At 36.0% G+C, this 20,994-nt stretch overlaps 2 protein-coding genes across 4 annotated transcripts; both read right to left on the bottom strand.

Moving 5' to 3' along the window:
• Positions 1-4,718: 4,718 nt before the first annotated feature.
• On the bottom strand, positions 4,719-8,622 carry LOC121236095 (beta-amylase 3, chloroplastic-like). Its single transcript, XM_041132590.1, has 4 exons — positions 7,953-8,622; positions 7,081-7,291; positions 6,101-6,211; positions 4,719-5,831 (listed from the first exon to the last, which is right to left on the bottom strand). Exons 1-4 carry the CDS (start codon positions 8,525-8,527, stop codon positions 5,040-5,042), a joined length of 1,689 nt encoding a protein of 562 aa, XP_040988524.1. The 5' UTR covers positions 8,528-8,622; the 3' UTR covers positions 4,719-5,039.
• Positions 8,623-14,420: 5,798 nt separating this feature from the next.
• Positions 14,421-20,702, bottom strand: LOC121234959 (poly(U)-specific endoribonuclease-B-like). Of its 3 annotated transcripts, none has more exons than XM_041131118.1 (8): positions 20,493-20,702; positions 20,308-20,388; positions 20,166-20,234; positions 19,539-19,589; positions 19,377-19,445; positions 18,193-18,801; positions 17,630-17,701; positions 14,421-14,774 (listed from the first exon to the last, which is right to left on the bottom strand). In XM_041131118.1, the coding sequence occupies exons 1-8, from the start codon at positions 20,679-20,681 to the stop codon at positions 14,541-14,543; spliced, it is 1,374 nt and encodes a 457-aa protein (XP_040987052.1). In that variant the 5' UTR covers positions 20,682-20,702; the 3' UTR covers positions 14,421-14,540. The 3 variants fall into 3 exon arrangements, with proteins under 3 accessions (XP_040987052.1, XP_040987051.1, XP_040987053.1); XM_041131117.1 differs by having other exon boundaries at positions 19,539-19,613; positions 20,493-20,695; XM_041131119.1 differs by lacking the exon at positions 19,539-19,589 and having other exon boundaries at positions 20,493-20,695.
• Between the last annotated feature and the right edge of the window lie 292 nt (positions 20,703-20,994).

Below are 20,994 nucleotides of genomic sequence, written 5' to 3' on the forward strand. Positions count from 1 at the left end.
TCCACAAGGCATGACAAACTGATTCCTCAGCCAGCTTGCACACTAGGCATAAGGCTTCTCTTAGAACCTTCCTCCTCATCAGATTTCTTTTTGTTGGAAGGCAATTGATAATGGTCTTCCAAACAAAAACTTTTGCAACCCCTGGAATATTTAGCCTCCATAATTTCCTCCAAGCCTTCTCTACCTCTTCTGATGCCTCCCTTTAACCCCTTCTTCTTTTGCTCATTTCAGCATGATAGGCAGATTTAACATTAAACAAACCATCCTTTGAATAAGCCCATATTTGCTTATTTGGGAGCCCAGCAATACTAACAGGTAATCTGCAAATTATATTTGCTTCATCAACATTAAAAACTTGCCTCACTAAATCTTCATTCCACCCTTTCTTCTCAATAATCAGATCCTCCACTCTTGCCTTAGCATTTAGGATGTTCACAGGAGATTGAACTTTAAAAGTTACTGCCTTAGGAATCCACCTATCTTCCCAAATTTTGATATTCTTCCCATTCCCTACTCTCCAAACCAAACCATCCTTCAGTAATTCCATAGCACCCCATAAGCTTCTCCAAATAGCAGAAGGCTTAGACCCCAAAGAAGCTTGCAAGATCATAGAATTTCGAAAGTACTTATCCTTTAGAACTACTACAGCCATAGATTAAGGGTTTGACACCACCCTCCAGCACTGCTTAGCAAGTAGAGCCTTATTAAAAGCATCTAATTCCCTAAACCCCAAACCTCCAACAGCTTTTGACATTCCCATTTTTGCCCAACTCCTCCACTGGATTCTATTTTCCCTTTGCTTAAATCCCCACCACAACTTAGCCATTTGCGATGCTATCTCTTGACATAGCTTCAAAGGCAACTTAAAAACACTCATGTAATACGTGGGAATAGCTTGGATGATTGCCTTGAGAAGAACTTCTTTTCCAGAGGGTGACAAAAACTTATTTTTCCAGTTACTCAACTTTTTTCATACTCTATCTTTTATGTTACTAAAAGATTGATATTTAGATCTACCAACCATAATTGGCAACCCTAAATATTTCTCACAATTGCTTTGCACTTTTGCCCCACAATCCTTCACAATATCTGCTCTCACCTCAGAAGCAGCAGTATGACTAAAAAGGATAGTTGTCTTATGCTTATTCAAGCTTTACATACATCATCCCCTACTATATGCCACAAAGATTTAAAGAAACATGCCCCATAACCATCAGGTCCTGGGGCCTTCAAAGCACCCATCATTTTCAAAGCCTCCTCTACCTCTTCCCTTTGAAATTCTTTCTCTAGAAACTCATTCATAGACATTGTTACCCTTGGCTCCACAGCCTCAATACACTCCTAAATGGCTTGACAAGAAGGATTGGCACTAATGTAAATCCTAGAAAAATGATCTCTGAAAGCAGCAGCAACATCTTCCCCATTTTCCTTTAGTACTCCCTGCCCATCCCTAATAGACACAATCTTATTCATTTTCTTCCTCTGATTTGCACACTCATGAAAATATCTAGTATTTTTATCCCCAGAGTTATACCAGTTTCTCTTTGCACGTTGCTTCCACATCACATCTTCTTGCTCCAATAACACCCCAACCTTGTCTTGCAAAGTCTTCAACTCTCCATATTTTCCTAACATAGATTTTCTTAAATTTTTTTTATTCTGCATGTTATCTGCTCAATCTCTCTCCCTCTCCCCTTATCCCTACCTTTAAAAAATGAAGACAAAAAACCACTGCAAATCTTGAGTTTGGACTGAACACTTTGAAAAGGTTCTGCAATAGGCTGCCTCTTCCCCCATCCTCTTCTAATGACATCTTCACAATCCTCCTGTTTAATCCAACAAGCTTCAATCTAAAAGGAAAATGTTTTTTCAACCTGCTTTGCTCACCTTCATCCATAGATAACAGTATGGTCAAATGGTCTGAACACCTTCCACTCAAAGCCTCTACTCTCATTCTTTGAAAAGAGACCTACATTTGTCATTAACCACAAACCTATCCAACCTCTCTTTTGTAAAAGACTAGTCAGAATGCTTATTAGACCAAGTAAAACCATTGCCAGAACATCCAAGGTCCTCAAGGCCACAATCCTCCAACACCTCTCTAAACAATTTATTTGACTCTCAGCCCTTGTCTTACCCCCCATCTTTTCCTCCTGCCACAATATTTCGTTAAAATCCCCCCCTACACACTAAGTAGCATCATTTAAGGGCTTTAACTTCCTTAATAAATCCCAAGAAAGATATCTCCTACTTGTCTCAGGATTACCATAAAAATCAGTAAAAGTCCAATCTCTTTCCCTTTTATCCCCTTTAACAAGAACACTAATATGCCAATTCGAGTAATTAATCACCTCCACTCCACCCCCTCTTTCCAGAGCATCACAAGACCTCATTTCCTCCCAACAGAATCCACAACCAGACAACCCTTCATACCTAGTCTTCTCTGCAATCTTGCAATTTTATGAACTCTAGCCTTTATTTCACAAACAAAAACCAGAGCAGGCCTCTTCTCCTTAACCATATGCCTAAGGTCTTGAACTCTCCGAGGGTTGCCAAGCCCTCAGCAGTTCCAACATAAAGTTTTCATAATGCCAGGTGGTGCTGCTCAGCAATCACCACCCCTAGCCTATCCTCATCACAGACCAAAAATTCATTACCTCTTATCCTCTTCCCATCCATCATCATTTCACATTCATCTTCCTCATGTTCATAGTTTCTTTTCAAAGCAAAAAGAGAACTAGAAAGCTTACCTATCTCAGGCTTAGCTCAAGCCCTTCTCTTCCATCTCGAGGATCTCTTGCTTTCTTGAACTTCTTCCTCTACATTAGGACTTTTTCTTTCCAGCTGCACCTTGCTTTCAGAACCAACCTTCTAACCATAATTTTCACAGTCAAATACATCTGGCCTTTCTTTGCTCACCATGTGCAGTGTAACTGCAGATTGTTACTCCAAACCACTACTCAATTCCTCCCCTTCCTTTACAACTTCATTTTCCATTCCTCCCCTTTTAAGCACTTCTCCCTTATCCTCATAATCACCATTAGTCCCTGACTTTTCCTTCTTCTCTTCATTAAACTCACTCTCTCTCTTATTAATGCCTTTTGCATTGCCTATCCAAGTTTGAGGAATAGCTCTCAACCAAGCACCATATAGAAATCCCTTCCCCTTCCTTACAACCATCCTTCTCATGCATAATTCTTACACAATTAAAGCAAATTCTAGGCAGTTTCTCATACTGGAATGGCACCGAGCTAGATCTTCCCTCCACGATAATGGTTCTTCCACGAGCTAAAGGCCTTCTTAAATCACACTCCACCTTCACCCTCAAACACCTCCCCCAAGCCACACCATCCTCTTGTACATCTACCTCCCTAACCTCCCCCAAAGATCTTTCAATAGCCTCCCCCATTTTCTTATTCATATAGTTCAGAGGTAAATTCAACATTTGCACCCATAAACAAGCGTGATCAAAATCAAGCTAACTAGGCTGCGTTTCACTATCAAAATCCTTAAGAACAAACAGAAGATTATCAAACAGCCATGGAAAACTATTGAGAACTCTCACCTTATCTCTTCGATTGGCAAAAGAAATAACAAAGCAATTATTCTCAATATCATGAAATTCTAATGGTTTACCAACCTTCCACACCTTCTCAATCATCGATCTGACAATATCCCTTCCAATCCTACGATCCGAAATCACTTTCCCAACCAAACTTCTTTCGCCCTTCGATTTCGTCACCCCTAGCACATCCTGTTGAATTTCAATCGGACACTCCTCCTCATCGTTCAACTTCAACCTCCTCCACACATCCTCCATTTCTTCCATCGCACTCCTCTTCTTACCATGCAAGCAAAGAGATCATCTCTTCCTCAGTTGAGGAAGATGACTAACGACTTCACCTCTATTGCTTTCCAGAAACAAAAAGCGGTTGAGAGAATACTCTCTAGAAAGCTCTGATTTAGCGAAAGAATATTTAAAAAGTAAGTAAACTTGAACTTTTCTTATTCTGCTCTTTCGTCGATTAAACTTCATTGATAATAAGTACTAGATAGCTATATTCTGCATCGGTACAATTTAGAACTACTATTTTGGCGATTTGACTAATTATATTAACATGTAGGCTAGGATGGCACTTAATTGGTCGAACTGCATGGCAAGATGCCAATTAAGAATCCTACCTACCTCATGTCACGGGAGAAAGATCAATGGTCAGCAATTAATGACACTTAATTATGCAAATTGGGAATAATGCCAATTTTGGACAAACGGCATTAACTTAGTTAACAGAAAAACAATAAAAACCGTTAAAACAAGATTTTCTGTTAGGTAGCTACTTTATATATATAAAGATATATATAGGCCAGCCAACGTTGTGTTAGTACCACTGAAAACCATTCTTTGAATTTATTAAGCATTATTTTTCAGCTTATAATTTATGGCTGGCCAACATTTAATATTGTATGATCAATGCATTTTTCCCAGGCATTTTCTTGGGGAAAATGGACTAGCCATTTATTTCATTTCTATCCATATGAACCAATTTGCTACATTGCCACTTTAAGCAATGGCCTTGATCTGTGTTTTTCTTTGTGCTCTATTAATTGGCACGCTTAAGATGAAAAAAATCATGTCCTCTATTTACTTAAAATATTACATGTAAAATCTCAACTTGAAGAACGACAATGCATGAAAGTACTTTCGGACCTTAGAAACATTAAAACTAAATAAATGGAAGTCTGGGAGAACTTTAAGCAAATTAGTTGCTTGTCAAATGAATACCTACTATGCTGTAGGCACCAGACAACTCAATGCCTTAAAAAACTAGGCCCTAAATTTCACTGCATTAGCCTATTGCAGATGTGTTAATTAACCATCTGATCAAACTAAGCATAGGATTAGATCGATTTTATAGCGTATATGCATGTGTCTCAGTTTTTTCACTTGTATTTTCCTTTTTTTCTCTACATGATTATAGTATGCACTAAGCTATATATGCATCGTTACAATATTGATCATGCCTATATATATACACTCTTTACACAAGAGCAACCTCTTTAGTATTCTTCAGAGTCTTCTCTTTGATGAATCCAACGTAAAGGTTTGTCCCGCTGGTGTCAGAATCAGAAAGTTTCGTGTTTCGACCACCTTCAGACATGCTTTTCACAAAGTGCACTAGATGCCGCCAATTCTCCTCTTCAAACAACCTCTTATTCATTCTTAAGTATGTGAATGCACACAATCCATTCCCAGAATCTGACCTACTTGTCTCCAAAACTTGTCCATATGCACTTGCATCATACCTCTCCAGAGCATTTTCCCCTGCAAGTTCTATCCTTGCCCTCCTAGTTGCCATCTTTACTTGCCGAACTAACCCTTGAGGTGAACTGCTTGCATTCCCGGGCTGTTCTCCATCTTTCATTTCCATGCAGGTGAAGTTCAATACAACTCCATGTTTTCCTAGCATTCGTGCAATTGGAAGGTAGCCATCGCGATGTCTAGTATTATAGTATCCAGCGGTTAATTCAGCAGCATGTGACCTTGTTCTATAATGCCAGTGGATTCCAGCTACTTTCGCAGAAAGTTTTGCTCCAGTTCCTTGAAATATTCCTTCTGCAGAAGCAAGGATTCTATCACCGTGCTCTAGTAGTTTTCCAGAGTACCACTCGAGAAAGAAGTGTGCATACTCGCTGTTCCATGTTCCGTCCCTACGGAAAAATCCAGTATCCTCTGGAAATTGATTGTACTGGCCACAGTCATGGGGTCCACTTGTTCCCCAGTCTTTCTTCCCCATCGCTTCTGATGCTGCTTGCAGGGAAGCTCTCATATACTGCATCAGCAGCTTGTATAAGAATATTATATAAACATGGCTTCATTCTCTGATCTATTACGTATATGATATTAATGGTTGGTCATTACCTATGCATGGTTCTTTCTTATGTTGTCAATAAGGTTTAGCACAAATAGTGTAATTTACGAGCCATATATTTGGGACCAACGTATATGATCGATCGATTTTTCCTCTTTCCAGCTCCTAATTAACTATATGATCGATTTTTCCTTTTTCCAGCGTGGTTCTTTCTTTTGTATTCAATATACCTTGTCATAGCATTGAAACTCTCCAATTCCAGGAAACCTCCAAGTTCCATTGCTCTCTGGATAAGATGGATATCTGAGCTCCCCGCAAGGACCCATTCCCACTTGAATTTCCTGCAAAAAAATAATAATAATAATAAAATAAAATGATGATTTTGAGTTCCTAAAGCTGAAAGAAATTATCTCATTTCTTGGTACTGTTTGAAAATGATATCATTACAAAGTGAGATCCTACAGCTTGCTGCTGTCAATTAAATAAAGGACTAAGCTAATTATAGGTGGATGAATTCAACGTAAAGATCATCATTAGTTGTCCCAAAACAGGATTATTATTTTTTATACCTTTCTAAATAATTCTATGTAAAGTTCATCACATCGTAGCCATCATTTTGTTTTTTTATTAAGTTTCAAAGCTTGATTTACCTTTATTAAGTTTCATGCGTTTAATTTACTAGTGAATAATTCTTTATGATCTTGCCTAATATGCTAATTAGTCAAAGAGGTGAATAGGTTTGGATAGTGAGATGATAAATTTTGGTTTTAGATGAAAGTTTAAAATATTATTTTTTAATATTATTATTGTTTTGAAATTTAAAAAAGTTGAATTGATATTTAAAAAATTTAAATTATTTATTATATTTTGTGTGAAAATTTGAAAAACTTATAATGATGATATGGGAATTTTGTATCTCATCTTACTTGCCAAACATATCCGGCTGGGCCACCCCGTAGTGGCCCAAACTTGGCTTTCACGAATGGTTAGATCTAGACATATGGGGGCTTGGGCCACCCTATGGCAGTGGTTTTTCTAATGCATGAATATTATAATATTTTTAAAATTTTAAATATAAAGATTATGTTTTTGATAATTTTTGGATAATATTTTTTAAGTCCTGGTGAAACTAATTAATATACAGTTAGTACCAATTGTTCTTAGTATATAAAGATAGATAGATGTTTGTAGATGCTTATAAATTAATTACCGTAATAACATCGCCCAAGAAATCTCTGAACCTGTCACGGAAGCTCCTCATGTAGTCACTGTAGACCTGGATGGGTGTTCTTCCTCTGAGAACAGGTAGTGAATCACAACCCAAGCTTATGTACTCAGGATTCCTCCTTCCTGATCTGTCTGTGTACACTAGTTCTGGGTTCTTGCTTATTTCTTCCAGCACCCATGGAGGTAGAGGAATGCTGCAATATTATATATAATTCAAAGATAAAATAATTAATTAAATTGGTTATCATGAGGAGTTAAAAATATTTATTACTCTATCTCAGAAAAGAAAATATTAATTAAATTAGAAGAGGAATGAGACCTACACAACCTTTTTTACAATTTTTTTTTTAAATGGAATAATATTGTATTTATATAAAAATTAGAATTTAAATAAGCTGATAAACTGGTTGGTAGTTTTTAAGAAATAACACTATCATGTTGAATAAGGGCCCAATTGGATATAGAGGTGTTCATCCCACCTCATCTCATCTAAATTCAACTAATAATCTCATTATTATTTACAAACAATCTTAACTCATCCCATCATCTCATCTTATTATCCAAACGGCCCTAATTGTAAAATTGGTGGTAAAATAGTTGTATTTATATAAAACTAGTAATTGCTCAACACAATTTATTGGTATTGAAATTCTCAAATAAAACCACATCCACAAATATTCTTAGATATCAGTTAACATAAGACCAAATTTAAACGAAAAATAAATCAAATGGTAAAATATCTGTCCAAAGAGAACAAGTAAATATATATATATATATATATATATGTATATATTTAAATCTCATCCTTTGAGAACAAGCAGAAAGAATATATGAACTGCAAATTAATTAATATACCTGCAAGAGTCTCCAACATTTCCTCCACACTGATGAAAAGACATGACAACTTGGAGCTTCAAGCCATGCTTTTGAACCATTTGCACAAGCTCAGCATAACCTTCCCAGTTGTACCTGCGTGGTCCATCTTTCTCCACCAACCCCCACCATGCATCCACCATAACTCCTTCCACTCCTGCACTCTTCAACGCCATCAAGCTCGCATTCATTGCTCGCGGCTTGTTCAAGTTCCCTCCGTGCGTTATTGTGTCAAGTGGCAGCATCACAAACACAGGAACCCTTGAATCGTTTCCATCCTGATTATGCCCCCCTGCAGAGAGTGCATGAAGCTTTTCTCGCTTTTCATGATCATGATGATCATTCCCCCAGTACCCTTCGGCGCCATTCACGGTCGTCTTCTCGAGCGAGAGCTGCGCTTCTAATTTCATCGAGCTCTTCATGACCCGGATGCGGCACGACGGCTTAGTTTGCGCAAAGCAAATTGTGCCGGTGAATTGATCATGATCGGGAGTTTTCAGGCTCTTGGTATCTTTGAGATTGATAGATGAAGTTGAGGAACGTAGTGTTAAAGTCATTTTTTTTCTTTCGAACGTGGTGTTTTTGAGAAAAAAAGAAGAGAGAGATGTGGGAATGGATGAAGGAGGCTGTGGTGTATATTTATAAAAGAGAACCTCGATCGAGAGTGCTTTTAGGGTCTTTGAAACAGCCAACGTTGGTGGGCTCTTGTTAATTTAGAAAGGAAAAAGTGCACAAAAATCAAAGCAATATATAGTCAGCTCGATTTTTCAAGCTGGGTCATTTTCGCTATACGCGGTTACACATTGTCATTCCCATCTGTATTAATTTACCTAAAATTTACGAACCTCATGATCATTAATATGTAATTAATTGCCTATGATTATGGATGCATTAATATACATTGTATAGTACATGAGAATGTTCGATAGGGAATTTGAATGCGGTAGCTAGCTAGATTTATTCCTTTCTAAACACGTGTACAAGCTAAAAGATCTCTGCTTGCAACGTAAATGAAGCTTTAATATCTAACCAGATCGAGAATTTTAAATATCTAAAAGAGGTGTGCATGCAAACCCTTGATATTTTGACTTAACAGCTGCCGCTAGCTGTACCTGTCCTAGTCAACGAGTTGGGTGTTTATCCTAGATGATCATGAGTCAGGGTAATCTCATGATCATATATGGTAGGAGGTTCGATTAATGGAAAAAAAATAGCAGATTATAAGAACAACTATAAATTTCGTAACCTTTTTTTACTTTTATTATTGTTTGATTTTACGTAATATTAATTTTTCTAGTTTATATTTCTTGATGAACCTTGGAAAAAAAAGTTTGGATAGATCGATGTTGATGATTTATACCTCGTGAGCAGTTGTGAGATCGGTCAGTATGTACCATAATTGAATATATTGTTAAGACATAAAATAAATAATACAATCTACCTTCTCATTAGCTTAAACTTTTGAGATAAGTGGTGATTTGACATGATATCAGAGCAGATCAGATCCTGAGTTCGAACCTTGACTCTGCACTCTATCTCATTTAATTAAATATTCTACGTGTTGGGTTACCCATTAAGGAAGAGTCTGACCCACATGTGAGCAGGAATGTTAAGATATAAAATAAATAATAAAATCTACATATTCCCATCAGTTTAACCTTTTGGGACAAATGATGCTTTCACATAATATCAGAACCTATCACATGACGAATTAGGACCCACACTACTTACCCGTGATAAGGAGTAAAAAAAATACTGGCCTGCATATGAGGGAGGGTGTTGAGGAATAATCTCATATTATCTATAGACAAGGTCTTAGGCATATTTATAAAGAATGAACAACACTCTCTTATAAAACCGATTTTATGAGATGAGTTAAACTCAATAATTTCTTCACGTACATACCTGCATGATTAAAGAGGACACATATATAAGTAAATTTTCTCGAAATTAAATAGTAAAAGACTAAAAGTTTTAACGGCATGAGAAACATGCATGGAAAACAACAAAGTAAGTTTATGCATGAGTAGTACTGACGTTTTTAGTCACTCATCAATGTGAAAAGATATGAACGTATATATAACGTACGTACTAGATATGAGTCTGTAATTTTCTGGACCATTATCTCTTGGGTCTGATAACCAACGGGTGGTTTTGTTTTGCCACAATGTAAGGAAATTAAAGTAGAAAAAAGAAAGGCTAGGTTCTCGGTTGTCAACGTATGTGCTCTGTCCTTCATAATGCTTTTATGTGGATGAAAAAAAAGCAAAGAAATTTTGATAAATTTTCTTCGTTTTGGTTTGGTTAGGATAAGAAGGACCAGAAGGCTCTCTCAAAGGACGGACAATACTCGCGCGCCGGGCTGCATGTGGCTGTGGCCAAGTCTTTTGCTTTCGTTTTCTTGAATCCTTGTTTGGAAGTTTGTAACAATCCAAATGGCCATTAACCTCCCTATACACTTTTTCTTTTTAAAACAACAGTCGGAGCGTTGATGGGCTCCATTTAATCTTGCGGCCGATGGGAACAAAAGTCGCATCTGTCATGCGAATTCCTACCACTGATTTTGAAGCGCCATATAATTAATTAATTAATTAATTAATCATCTCTTATAAATACAAGAATGAAGGAATTAAGATGCCTCAAGGCCAAGCTTTATTTTAAAATAAAAAAGTAAAAAATTGCGCGACGGATTCTATATATATATATATATATATATATATATATATATATATAATATAAGCCTTTTTACATGCTTTAGGCATGCTTTCATATTATGGGTAATCTATATTTAAATTTTATGCACAAGGTTGACTCTAAATAAATCATGTATATGGAGTTTCAGTGCGAATTCTCTTGTGCCATAGCCTAGTTACATTAAGGCGAGAATGGTCAGGGCCACATGTCAAACGTGTTGGCCGGTTCGTGTCCAGTCATTCAGGTTTGGGTCATTTTCGATTCAACCCGAACCCAATGCAATTATTTCACGAATTGACCCATTTGTTTATCCAAGTCTGATCCTTTTGATCCGTTTAAAAAAAAAAAAAAGAGAAATATTCACAAATATTTTATCATTATTCCTATTATTATATTATAACTAGACAAAGGCTATATATACAAGAAGAATTTAAGAAAACATCTAAAACAAGAGTTATATTTTTCAACGTAAAATTCAATATCTAATTAAAATATTAATATGTTGTGGACAGGTCAATCGGGTCACAGGTTGACCCAACTAATCTGTGGCCCATGAACTCATGGGTTGACCCGACATAACTCGAAAATTAATCGGATCAAATTCGAGTCGACCCGAACCCGATTTTATCCAACCCTAGCCCTATTATTATGTGTTGCGTTCGTGGGTCTATAAAAAATTGACAGCCATAATGATAATATATATTTGGAAGGTCTGCCCCATGGATATGAATGTTGAACAAGTAGTACTACTAGTTCATCATGTAGTAGTCAAGACTCAGCCACAATAGTTTTAAAGTACATGGGAATTCCTTACTCGATAAAATGTAAGTGCTCATGACCTGGCAAGGACACTTGTGCAAGCGCTCCCATTGTCTATGAGAAAGTAAGGCATTTCATATTAAAGTTTCATGACTTATATATATATATATTAGTATGGGATATACTAATGCGCGCTTAGCCAAAAAAAAAAGGCCACTCATACGTAGTTTGAGCTATAATTCCTTAAGGCCGGGACTACCATATAGTACTATAGGACCCGTAGCATATATACCATCTTAGAATGTTAAGACCGTAATAGAGTAAGGTGTTCATGAGTTTTAAGTGAGCTTTAGCAGTTGAAGGAGGTCTCTTTTTCTACAACATTAATGGGGTACGTGGACTCCAATTATACTACAAAAAAATTGTTTATTCGTAATCAGTTATTTTCTGCAAAAATGACTTTTTTCTGTTAAAATGAGTCTGTTTACGTCGTAGATAGTCATTATCGTTATAAATAATCCATCACAAATGCTCGTTTTTCTTATAGTGTTATAATGTAGTAATCAGGTGTGAAGTAGTGTGCGTGCGTGGGTGATATTGATCAATTCATAGTTGAGTGATCGAATAGAAGCAAGATTGAGCACGAGGACTCTAACGTATATAAAAGGATAAATCCGAATCTTTTTGCATGCCCCGGCCCCTTGACATCGATATATATATAGTTTGGTCTTTATGCAAGAGGTATATATGGTTTTTGAGCTTAGCTGCATGTGGCCACGTACTTCTTAGCTAGGCCTAACGTTATAATTTTTTTTGTGGAGGGTGTGAAACCTTATCTCTTCAATATTTCTCCGTCTCTAATTTGTTTCTCTCCATTGGTGAAAAGCATTGGGAGTGAGAAAAAATATATATTTGAAAGATAACGAAGAAAGAGAAAGTAGTGAAAGTGAAAGAAAAGGGAGAAAATTAGGACGAGTTGAAATGGTAAAAAAAAAAAAAAAATTGAATAAGAGGATAATGTGTAAAACATGACCAACTCAGAAAACATTGCATGCATTGCTTTGATTAATGTTTGTAACGAATTGCATGCATGATTACTAAATTTCAAGCCAATGTCGACCAAACCAAAACAAATATAACATAAAATAAAATAAAATGGTGTCATGACTAAGGACAACTCTAGCTGAAAGCATTACATGCACGCAACATCATGTATGAAGGCTTTCCCCAGAGAGCGAAGTGGTGGGTTCAACGTATATATACTCGTAAAAAAATGAGTAGCTAGCTTCTCTTCATCTATGATCATATATCTATTGTTAAGCCACGCATAAAAAACTAGATGTTATCATTCAAGAAAAAAAAGATGAAAAGAAAAATAGATCACGCTATCGACTATAAGAAAATTATTTATTTGTAGTCAGTTATTTTCTGTGAAAATGATTATTTCCTGTTAAAATAAGTTTGTTTTCGTTATAAATAGTTATTCTCGTTGCAAATAATACATCACAAATACTCGTTTTTCTTGTAGTAAACACTTGTATCTCTAATCTCTCGGTATATATATGAAATCAAAAAGTGAAATATGGGATCAAATTTCTCTTGGTATATGCTCATTGTACGTTCAATGTCACAGACAAAATTAGACGAGATCTGATGCTTCCGAATGGAAGGTAGTGAATGGTGGAGGTTGAACTTGGGACAAATTAGGGATGACTCCATTTGCCCACTGCTTTCACAATTGCAACGTACACTGCAGGCTAGCTTTCGTTGTCCTCTAGCTAGCAAATATTGCTGAGGCCTATTCTGCAGGCTTTTATCCCTTGGAAGCCACATACATTAATTAGCATTACCTGATTAAAATTCTAATTAATAATAAAACCGGAGAAACATTATCTATATATATGCCGATTATTCCTTTCTTTCAAAGGGATAGAAGATCAACAGCACACTGATAATGGGAAATTGAGCCTGCAATGTCATATATATAGTTAATTCCCATACTAGCTAGCTAGCCTATTTGGCAAATTATAATGTGTCTGGATCCCCCAAAGGCAGGAGCCTTCGTCGATATTACTTGAGATCTAGCTAGGAAATTTCACGTGAACTGACGTAAAATGGAGACATATCTTGATATGAAAATATCTCACAACTTAACAAAGATATTTCTATAAGTCATACTCTTGGAAGTTTCTCAAGTGTTGATATTTTGAGATTAGAGGAATCTCGAATCTCGTAAGGCTTAGGCATCTATTCCTTTCATAATTTGTCTATTTCCCCCTACTTGTACGATTTTGTCTAAACCAATTGATTGACTACAATTGACCTACTGGAAAATTTCAGAAAGATAAAATGACATGGAGAAGAAAATCATCTGTATGAAGTGAAAAAACCAAATTAAACTTACAAGCAACGTGACGTACAATTCTGTAGAAAGGGAAAACTGCCCTGGGACTCTTTTATTTGATTCAGGTTCATTTAAATGAGTAAAAAGGAAAAAGATAAGAAAAAGAATCCAAGTTAGATGCATTTGTGTACACCTGAAGGGTCCCAGAAACCAAATTCCCTAGATGTTAAGTACCAAATATAGGGCAAGAAAATAGAATGACAAATCAGCATGAATCCATGCCAAGAGCCAAGACATGCCAATTTGTAGTGCTGAGAATAAAAAATAATGGTTGATATTAGAAAGTAGAGAATGCAGTATCATCCTTTGTCAATAAGCCCAACACAGTAAATGATATATCAATGGCGTGTGTAGTTCTTTAAGGTTTCATCATATCAAAAACTTTTCAGAAGTGGGGAAAAAGAAAAAGCTTTCATCAGATCAACTATGTAAATCCCAGAAAATAATGATTCTTTGCATAGATTATTTATCTTCTTTCTATAAACAATAAATCTTTATTAAAAAGAACAAAACACGCAACTTAAGTACACTAGATGTATATAAGATAGATAACTATCTAGAAGGGAAAAAAATATAGAAGGTGCGCGCAGAACTTTTATGACCATCATTGCAAGTTTTTATCACACACTACCAAACTTTTAATTGATTTATATATTCTCACACATATAACTCATGGCTATGCAGAGAAGTAACTGGATACTTCAACCTGATATTCAACACTCTGCAATAGGAAATGCAGACCCAATTCTGTCTCCAAGATGATAGCACTTGATATTAACGAGATACGGACCCAACTGAATGGGATTGTCCTCTCCACCCATATAGAAACATAGGGTATATAATGCAATTTCAAATTCTGGGCTCACTCCAATTAAAGTGCTTGAGACAGATTTGAGAACCCCATTCCATTCAAACTGAATTGTGAGCAACTGGGTTTCGGAGTCCGGCTGCAAGTTGGAATAGGTGACAGGAAAAAAAAAATAAAAAACTTTAAGCAACTTCTGTCAGCATAATTTTCAATTTATTTAATCTTAGTAAGATCTGCTTTCAATCAAGGATATAAATGCGAGCTACATCTACTGCCTAATTTTTCTTAGATAACTTACTGGTCACCATGTATGAAAAGCAACACATCCACAATAATCAAAAGCTTCTATTTATGCCTAAAATATCAAAATCACCAAAAGCTCAGCTATAAAAGGAAGCACTATGTTGAAAATTATATTGGTTCTATAATCAACAGCTGCTATATCGAACTATGTTCCTTATTGTTAGGTTTTAAGTGTTCGCCAATTTCGGTATTCAAAACAATAGATAAGATTATCTCTAAGTTGTTGGGATTTATAACTTTTAGACAGTGAACAATCTTATTGATAATTTGTTAATTTTTCAATTGGGTTTGGCATTTAAATGGTCAGTAAGGTAATCTGTAATTTGCTATTTTTTTAGGGAATTCTGAGTTTTGGGTATTTGATAATGTTATCAGAAGATTTGAATGAGAAAACAGCGGCCAGTCAACAACTCATCACGACATGAGTCCAATGGCAGATTTTCAGAAGTGTGGTTTTGAAACTCAGAATGAGTTCTTCCAAACCAAGGACTGTTTAAGGAGCACGAAATTCACTTCTAGACACCCAATCAGAGATTGATCAATCACGTGTGCTAAAAGGGAAAACACGAAAAAGGAGCCTGTCTCCTATGTTCTCCTCTTATGTTCTCAAAAGATCCAATCTATTGGATTTCTATTAAACTACTATAAAGATCACAACGAAGATTAAAAGGTTTTGAAGAGTGATCAGCCACTGGAGTTCCAGTGGAAGAAATTAACCTAATTTGGAGATCATTAGAGTTCAACTGCTACTGCACTAGGGGAAAAAGGGGTCGTTTTGTGATGTCAACTAAGATTCATATTACAAAGGTTTTGTAACAGAACTTATTTGTATTAATCTTCAGATAGTGGATTGGTTTCTTCTGGGTAGGCCGCCCCCAGAGTATTTTATCTTTAAATAATTCTTTAAAAGGTTTCACTTTGTCACAAAAAAATCTTGTCTTGTGATTGATATTTATTTTGCATTATAATATTTGTTTTATTTGGTGACTGAAATCATTTATGGATTGAGTCATGAATCAATCGTACATGCACATTTGTTTGCTAAACAATCAAAATTGAATTTTAATATTGTGACCTACATTATTCACCCCCCCCCCCCCCACCCCCCACCCCCAATCTAAGTGTGTTAAAGGGTCAAAACGGTAATTTCACTCATCCACTTAAAGTGATTAATGTGATGCGTCATCACTAAGGAAGGTGGTTGTTTGAAGGAATACAGAATCTTCAGTATATCGACATCAGTAATGCAACACCCACTTGAAGTAATGCATCATCACAGAATTGGATAACCATTTGTAAGAAGGAAGTTTTATAAAAAGCTGACATCTAGTGAACATAAAAGAAATCTCCTTAAGTTACAGAGAAGGTGAGTACATTTCTAAAATGAAATCTATTTTCTCATCCCTCAGAGAAAAAGTAAAACAAACTTTGGGGTACCATCTCCTACTTCAATTTCTTAAAGTTACAGAGAATACTGATCTTCAAAAGCCACATAAAAGTCTGTGATAATTACTTTGTATTGAAGAAAGGTAAATTAATAAATAGTAGGAAAAATGCATATTCGTTCAGCCTGCATGCAATTGGATAATGTTTTTCTATGAGCAGGCTATAAAACTGGAATCCTCTTCCATCATGTAGGCTTTTTTCAATAAGGGGTTCGGTTGGAATGAAAAACAAACGTAAGTGGCACTATTCTTCACATGGGCAGCTACAGAAGCTTAATAAATTCCATTCTATTTTTTGTAATTGTGAAGCAGAATGCATTAGCATCCTCGTGGTATTTTTCTGTGGAAACTGGACATAAGGACCTTTTATAAAAAGGGGAAAAGCTCAAGGATCAATTTGGTCTTTTTAAACCTAGAGACAATCTTTGCATTTTCCCTAGGGTATTTTCCAACTCACAAGGGATATAAGTGTTGTCATCCCCCCTCAAAAAAATTTATTGTGACTATGGATGTAACTTTTTTTGAAACATACCATATTTTTCCCTTCATTAAAATATTGCCTATAAGGGCAGGGTTTGAGAGCTTTTCCCAAACTCAGCTGAGATGTCATTATAAGCAGTTAAAATATCACCTATGCACAGTGCCGAACAAGTGCCCTCCCCAAAAGGATGTGGAGAAAAAGTTTTGGCTGATCATGGATTTTAAGAAGGGAAAAACCTGCACTTTTTTTCAGCCCTCTGAATACGCTCTCTCTCATCTCATGTTAACTAAGAAAAAGGTCTAAACTATAACTCAAGAATTACACCTAATCTCTAAAGGGAAACAAAAGTCAAAAAGAGAAAAAAAAAACTAACAAAACTAAATAAAGTCACAATTGAATTAGAAAGTAAAAAAGAAAGAAAAAAAGCAACCACTAACCCATTTGCTTGCTGGTATTATCTTTTGTTTTAATATCATTCCTCATCTTTCAATATTTCTAACATAAATTCAAATCTTTTTTTCTTATTTTATTCTTTTTATTTCCTCTATTTTTTTGGAAATAATATTCTCCTTAAACGAGTGCACCTAATAATGGTAAAGTTAATAAATACATTTTATGATTGGTGGGTCCTCTCTTTCTCACAGCCTAGTTTCTCCTTTAGTCTTTTTTTTCTTCTCTTTCCTTATTCTTCAACTAAACTGAAATTCTCTTTTTTCCAAAGTTTTCTCAGTGTAGAACTGGAAGAAAAGCATACAAGTCACTTACAATTTGCCCACGCCTTCGAGGAAAAATATAACCTTGATAGTCAACCCTGCCTTTAGCTTCTTCAAGGTAAAACTGGGAAGAAATGAGAACAAATGACAAATTGATTATGATTCACCCTTCATTCAGAAGAATTAAAAATTTTAATAATTTGAGGTTGCCAGGTGTCAACGTGAGAGAAAATTAAAAGCTACTTGATAATTAACGTACTTGATTAAATCTGTGACTAATTGACAAGAAAGCAAAACTAATAGCGCTAGACCATATTTCTAACAGCTTGTGGGCATTTTTTAAAGAATTTAATCATTTAGCATGACAATAATCATTCCAAGCTTGCAACTTAGAAATCAGTTATTGTTATCCACAGAAATCCCTACTCATTGGCTAACCAAATGCTTTTTTTTTTTTTTTTTTTTTTTTGTTCAAAGTGTGTTAGCTTGAGAAATGTCTGGATACTGCTCTAACTTACTGCCTCATTTGACTCTCAACAGAAAATCAACAAACTATTCCCGACATAAGCATGAACAAGTCCAGATATTGGGAAGTGTGAGTAATGAGACACATACCTGAAGCCAATTATGGAAGCCAGAAACTTCTTGTTCACCACGTTGCTTGATTTCTCCAACAAATACATGTTCAAAAGCAGAAGAGGAACCAGATGTACCACCTCGGCCATAGAGGTCAAACCAGAGACTAGTCATCATTGTTTTAAAATCTTGATGGTTCTCAGATATAATGCCCTTGGATGAGAGATACTTGTGAAGATACTTGATTGGTGCAGTCCTACTAATTTCTTCTATGAATGCAGCTTGCTCTTGCCTCTCCCCAGATGAGACAACTTCTTTGCACCCTTCATCTGGGTTGTAATTGTCTAGAAGAGAACAGAAACGAGAAAAACTAGGCTTCCTAAATATGTCTTCATTCACCCAGTTAAATAGGCTTCCTTGTGCCATATCTTCCCTTTGGAAAACTTTCTTTCCCTCACCGCAGTCAATTTCATAGTCCTTACCAGGTACCAAACGGTTTAAATCAAGTTCCCAAAGCTTGTTGCAAGCTTGTGACAGGTCAGCAAGCTCCTCTTCTGCAGGTTCCAAGTAAGAACCATTTTCAACCTCATCAGAGTATTCTTGCTCAGTTGGAGCACGTTTGTATCCATGCCACTGATCCATCTGAATCTGTTAACATATTGATCACAGTGAATCACTTAGACATTGATGATGATAATAAAAAAAAAAGAAGCGTCAGATTTATAATGCAGCATCTTATAATATTGCAGTCAATTGTGACAAGGAAACCCGAGTTTCTCCATCGCAATGTCGTAAAGTAAAGGATGAGCTAGGGTCCATTGTTTTTGTACACTAAACCCACAAAAAGTTGGCATTGGCACTATAAGGCAACAAGTCCAATTTTCTAGCTGAACACTAACATTAAACCTCAGAACACTTTTGCTCCTAGGTACTGGATCTTCATTATCTGACAAAAACCACCAAAATAGAATAAATGAAACATTTGGGGTTGGTCAGTACGTACCCACCCCTCTCTCAAACAAACAAACACAGATACTTGAAAAAAAAAAGTTCACATTCTGCACAAAGCATTTGTAGTTCTAAGCATTGAAATTAACATGAAATATTGTTGCCAAGAATCCAAGACAGAAATCAATGATGCGACCCCAATAATTTAATTCCAGGACCAAGATTCAGTTTAATGTGCGTTTCTTTAAGAGTGATGAGTTGGGTAGGAAAAAAACCTTGTGGGGTTTCCTTCGAGGCTTTTCGCCAACAGTCTTCCATTCATCCTTCTTCTCCACTTCATTCTCCTGTATGAAGAGTTCAATCCCACCAAGCATAATTAAAACTCATAAAAAAAAATTCCAGCATCTTTACTATAATCGGAGGAGTAGAAAAGTAACCTCTCTATTCCAACGATTTTGTTCATAACCATGTTGCTCAATATCTCCAACCTTTATGTACCCCTCATGCGAAGCCTGCAGTCAAATATTGTCAAGAATAAGCATAGCGATCTTTATATAAAATGCATAATATTGCTCATCCAAAAGTCGATAGAAAGAATATCATACCATGGTGATCTTTATATTAATTGCATAATATTGTGAACAATATATTAACACCTATTTTTGCTTGTAAGTTTGAATGTGTTTGATAATTAAACACCTGAAAAAAATTCCAAGTGAGGCCTTCGTATGACATATTGGTTTCCTTAAGCCTGCCTTTAGGCTTACTTATAGCATATCAACCACTTACTATTGTAACTATTTATCTCATGACTATTATCCATTGCGGAATTGACGACTACACTGAAACCTATATACTCTTCCAAAATGCTTGTTCAGAAGCCAAAATAAAATCCTCTATAAATTTTAAAGCAATTTAATAACACGGTCCACCCATTAAACCTATGGATAAAACCAATATAATGGAACAGTTTCTGACAACATATGGTCTAGCTCATTGATAACAGAAACTAAGGTCCACAATACGGAAGCAATAGAAACTTGAGAAAAATAATAAAAAATCACCTTTCCAGGCTGCTTCGAAGGTCTCGAGCCCGCGACCTCCCAATCTTGACTCCCCAATTCATTCTTTCCCTGTAAAACCGCATTTTGATTTGCATTTCCACTCAAATTCCACACTACAAATTTTGGAAATCGAAATCCATACCTGTCTATTCCATTGGTTCTGAGTATAACCATGAGTTCTATCAGAGCCCTCTTCACCCTCATCTGGCTCTCCGGAGACAACCTGTGCATTTCAGCGCCGATCAATGATCTCAGTTCGAAATGTAATAAAGAAATAAAGAGCAAACAAAAAAGGAATTCTCCTTTCAGAGTGGATGGGTTGCTAACCTGGGCCCAACTGGATCTAGAGCGCTCGTCCCGGGCCTGCGGGCTGGATTCTTCGTCGTCCTTGTTGTCGTGGCCGAGGGCGACGTCGATCAAGCCCTTAATCAGACCCTCCATTGTTTGCTCAGCGAGAGAGAAAAAGAGATAAGAGTGCGTTACTGTTGTGTGTCTGATCTGAATGTAGTTGACCATTAATGAAATTGAAGGGATGGCGGGTAATGGATGGCAAATACTGTAAATAAAGACCGGAAGTTTTGTGGTTAATGCTTTTGCTTTAGCGGTTTTTTTTTTTTACTCAATGCCACAGCTCAAACGGTCATTTATTACTTCCAAGATAAATGCTTTAGTTGAAAAAAAAAACTGTAAAAATAAACTGTAGTTTGATATGGTATATTGTAATTTAAAAAATTATTTTTATTATAAAATATATCTAATATATTATATGAAGTTATATCAATTTATGAATTTGTTCTTGTGAAATCTCTTTATGGTTTACACTTCTCCA

Source organism: Juglans microcarpa x Juglans regia, chromosome 6D (assembly GCF_004785595.1).
Source record: "Juglans microcarpa x Juglans regia isolate MS1-56 chromosome 6D, Jm3101_v1.0, whole genome shotgun sequence".
In the NCBI taxonomy this organism is placed as follows: domain Eukaryota; kingdom Viridiplantae; phylum Streptophyta; class Magnoliopsida; order Fagales; family Juglandaceae; genus Juglans; species Juglans microcarpa x Juglans regia.

What these genes read in the sequence shown, in the direction of transcription:
- LOC121236095 (XM_041132590.1), bottom strand. Translation starts at nt 8,527, where the DNA reads ATGACTTTAACACTACGTTCCTCAACTTCATCTATCAATCTCAAAGAT. An exon ending in AATGTTGGAGACTCTTGCAG is followed by an intron (nt 7,292 to 7,952) that starts GTATATTAATTA and finishes ATAATATTGCAG; the next exon opens with CATTCCTCTACCTCCATGGG. An exon ending in AGTTTCAATGCTATGACAAG is followed by an intron (nt 5,832 to 6,100) that starts GTATATTGAATA and finishes CTGCTGATGCAG; the next exon opens with TATATGAGAGCTTCCCTGCA.
- LOC121234959 (XM_041131117.1), bottom strand. Translation starts at nt 20,681, where the DNA reads ATGGTCAACTACATTCAGATCAGACACACAACAGTAACGCACTCTTAT. An exon ending in CTAGATCCAGTTGGGCCCAG is followed by an intron (nt 20,389 to 20,492) that starts GTTAGCAACCCA and finishes TGAAATGCACAG; the next exon opens with GTTGTCTCCGGAGAGCCAGA. An exon ending in AAAATCGTTGGAATAGAGAG is followed by an intron (nt 19,446 to 19,538) that starts GTTACTTTTCTA and finishes CTCTTCATACAG; the next exon opens with GAGAATGAAGTGGAGAAGAA.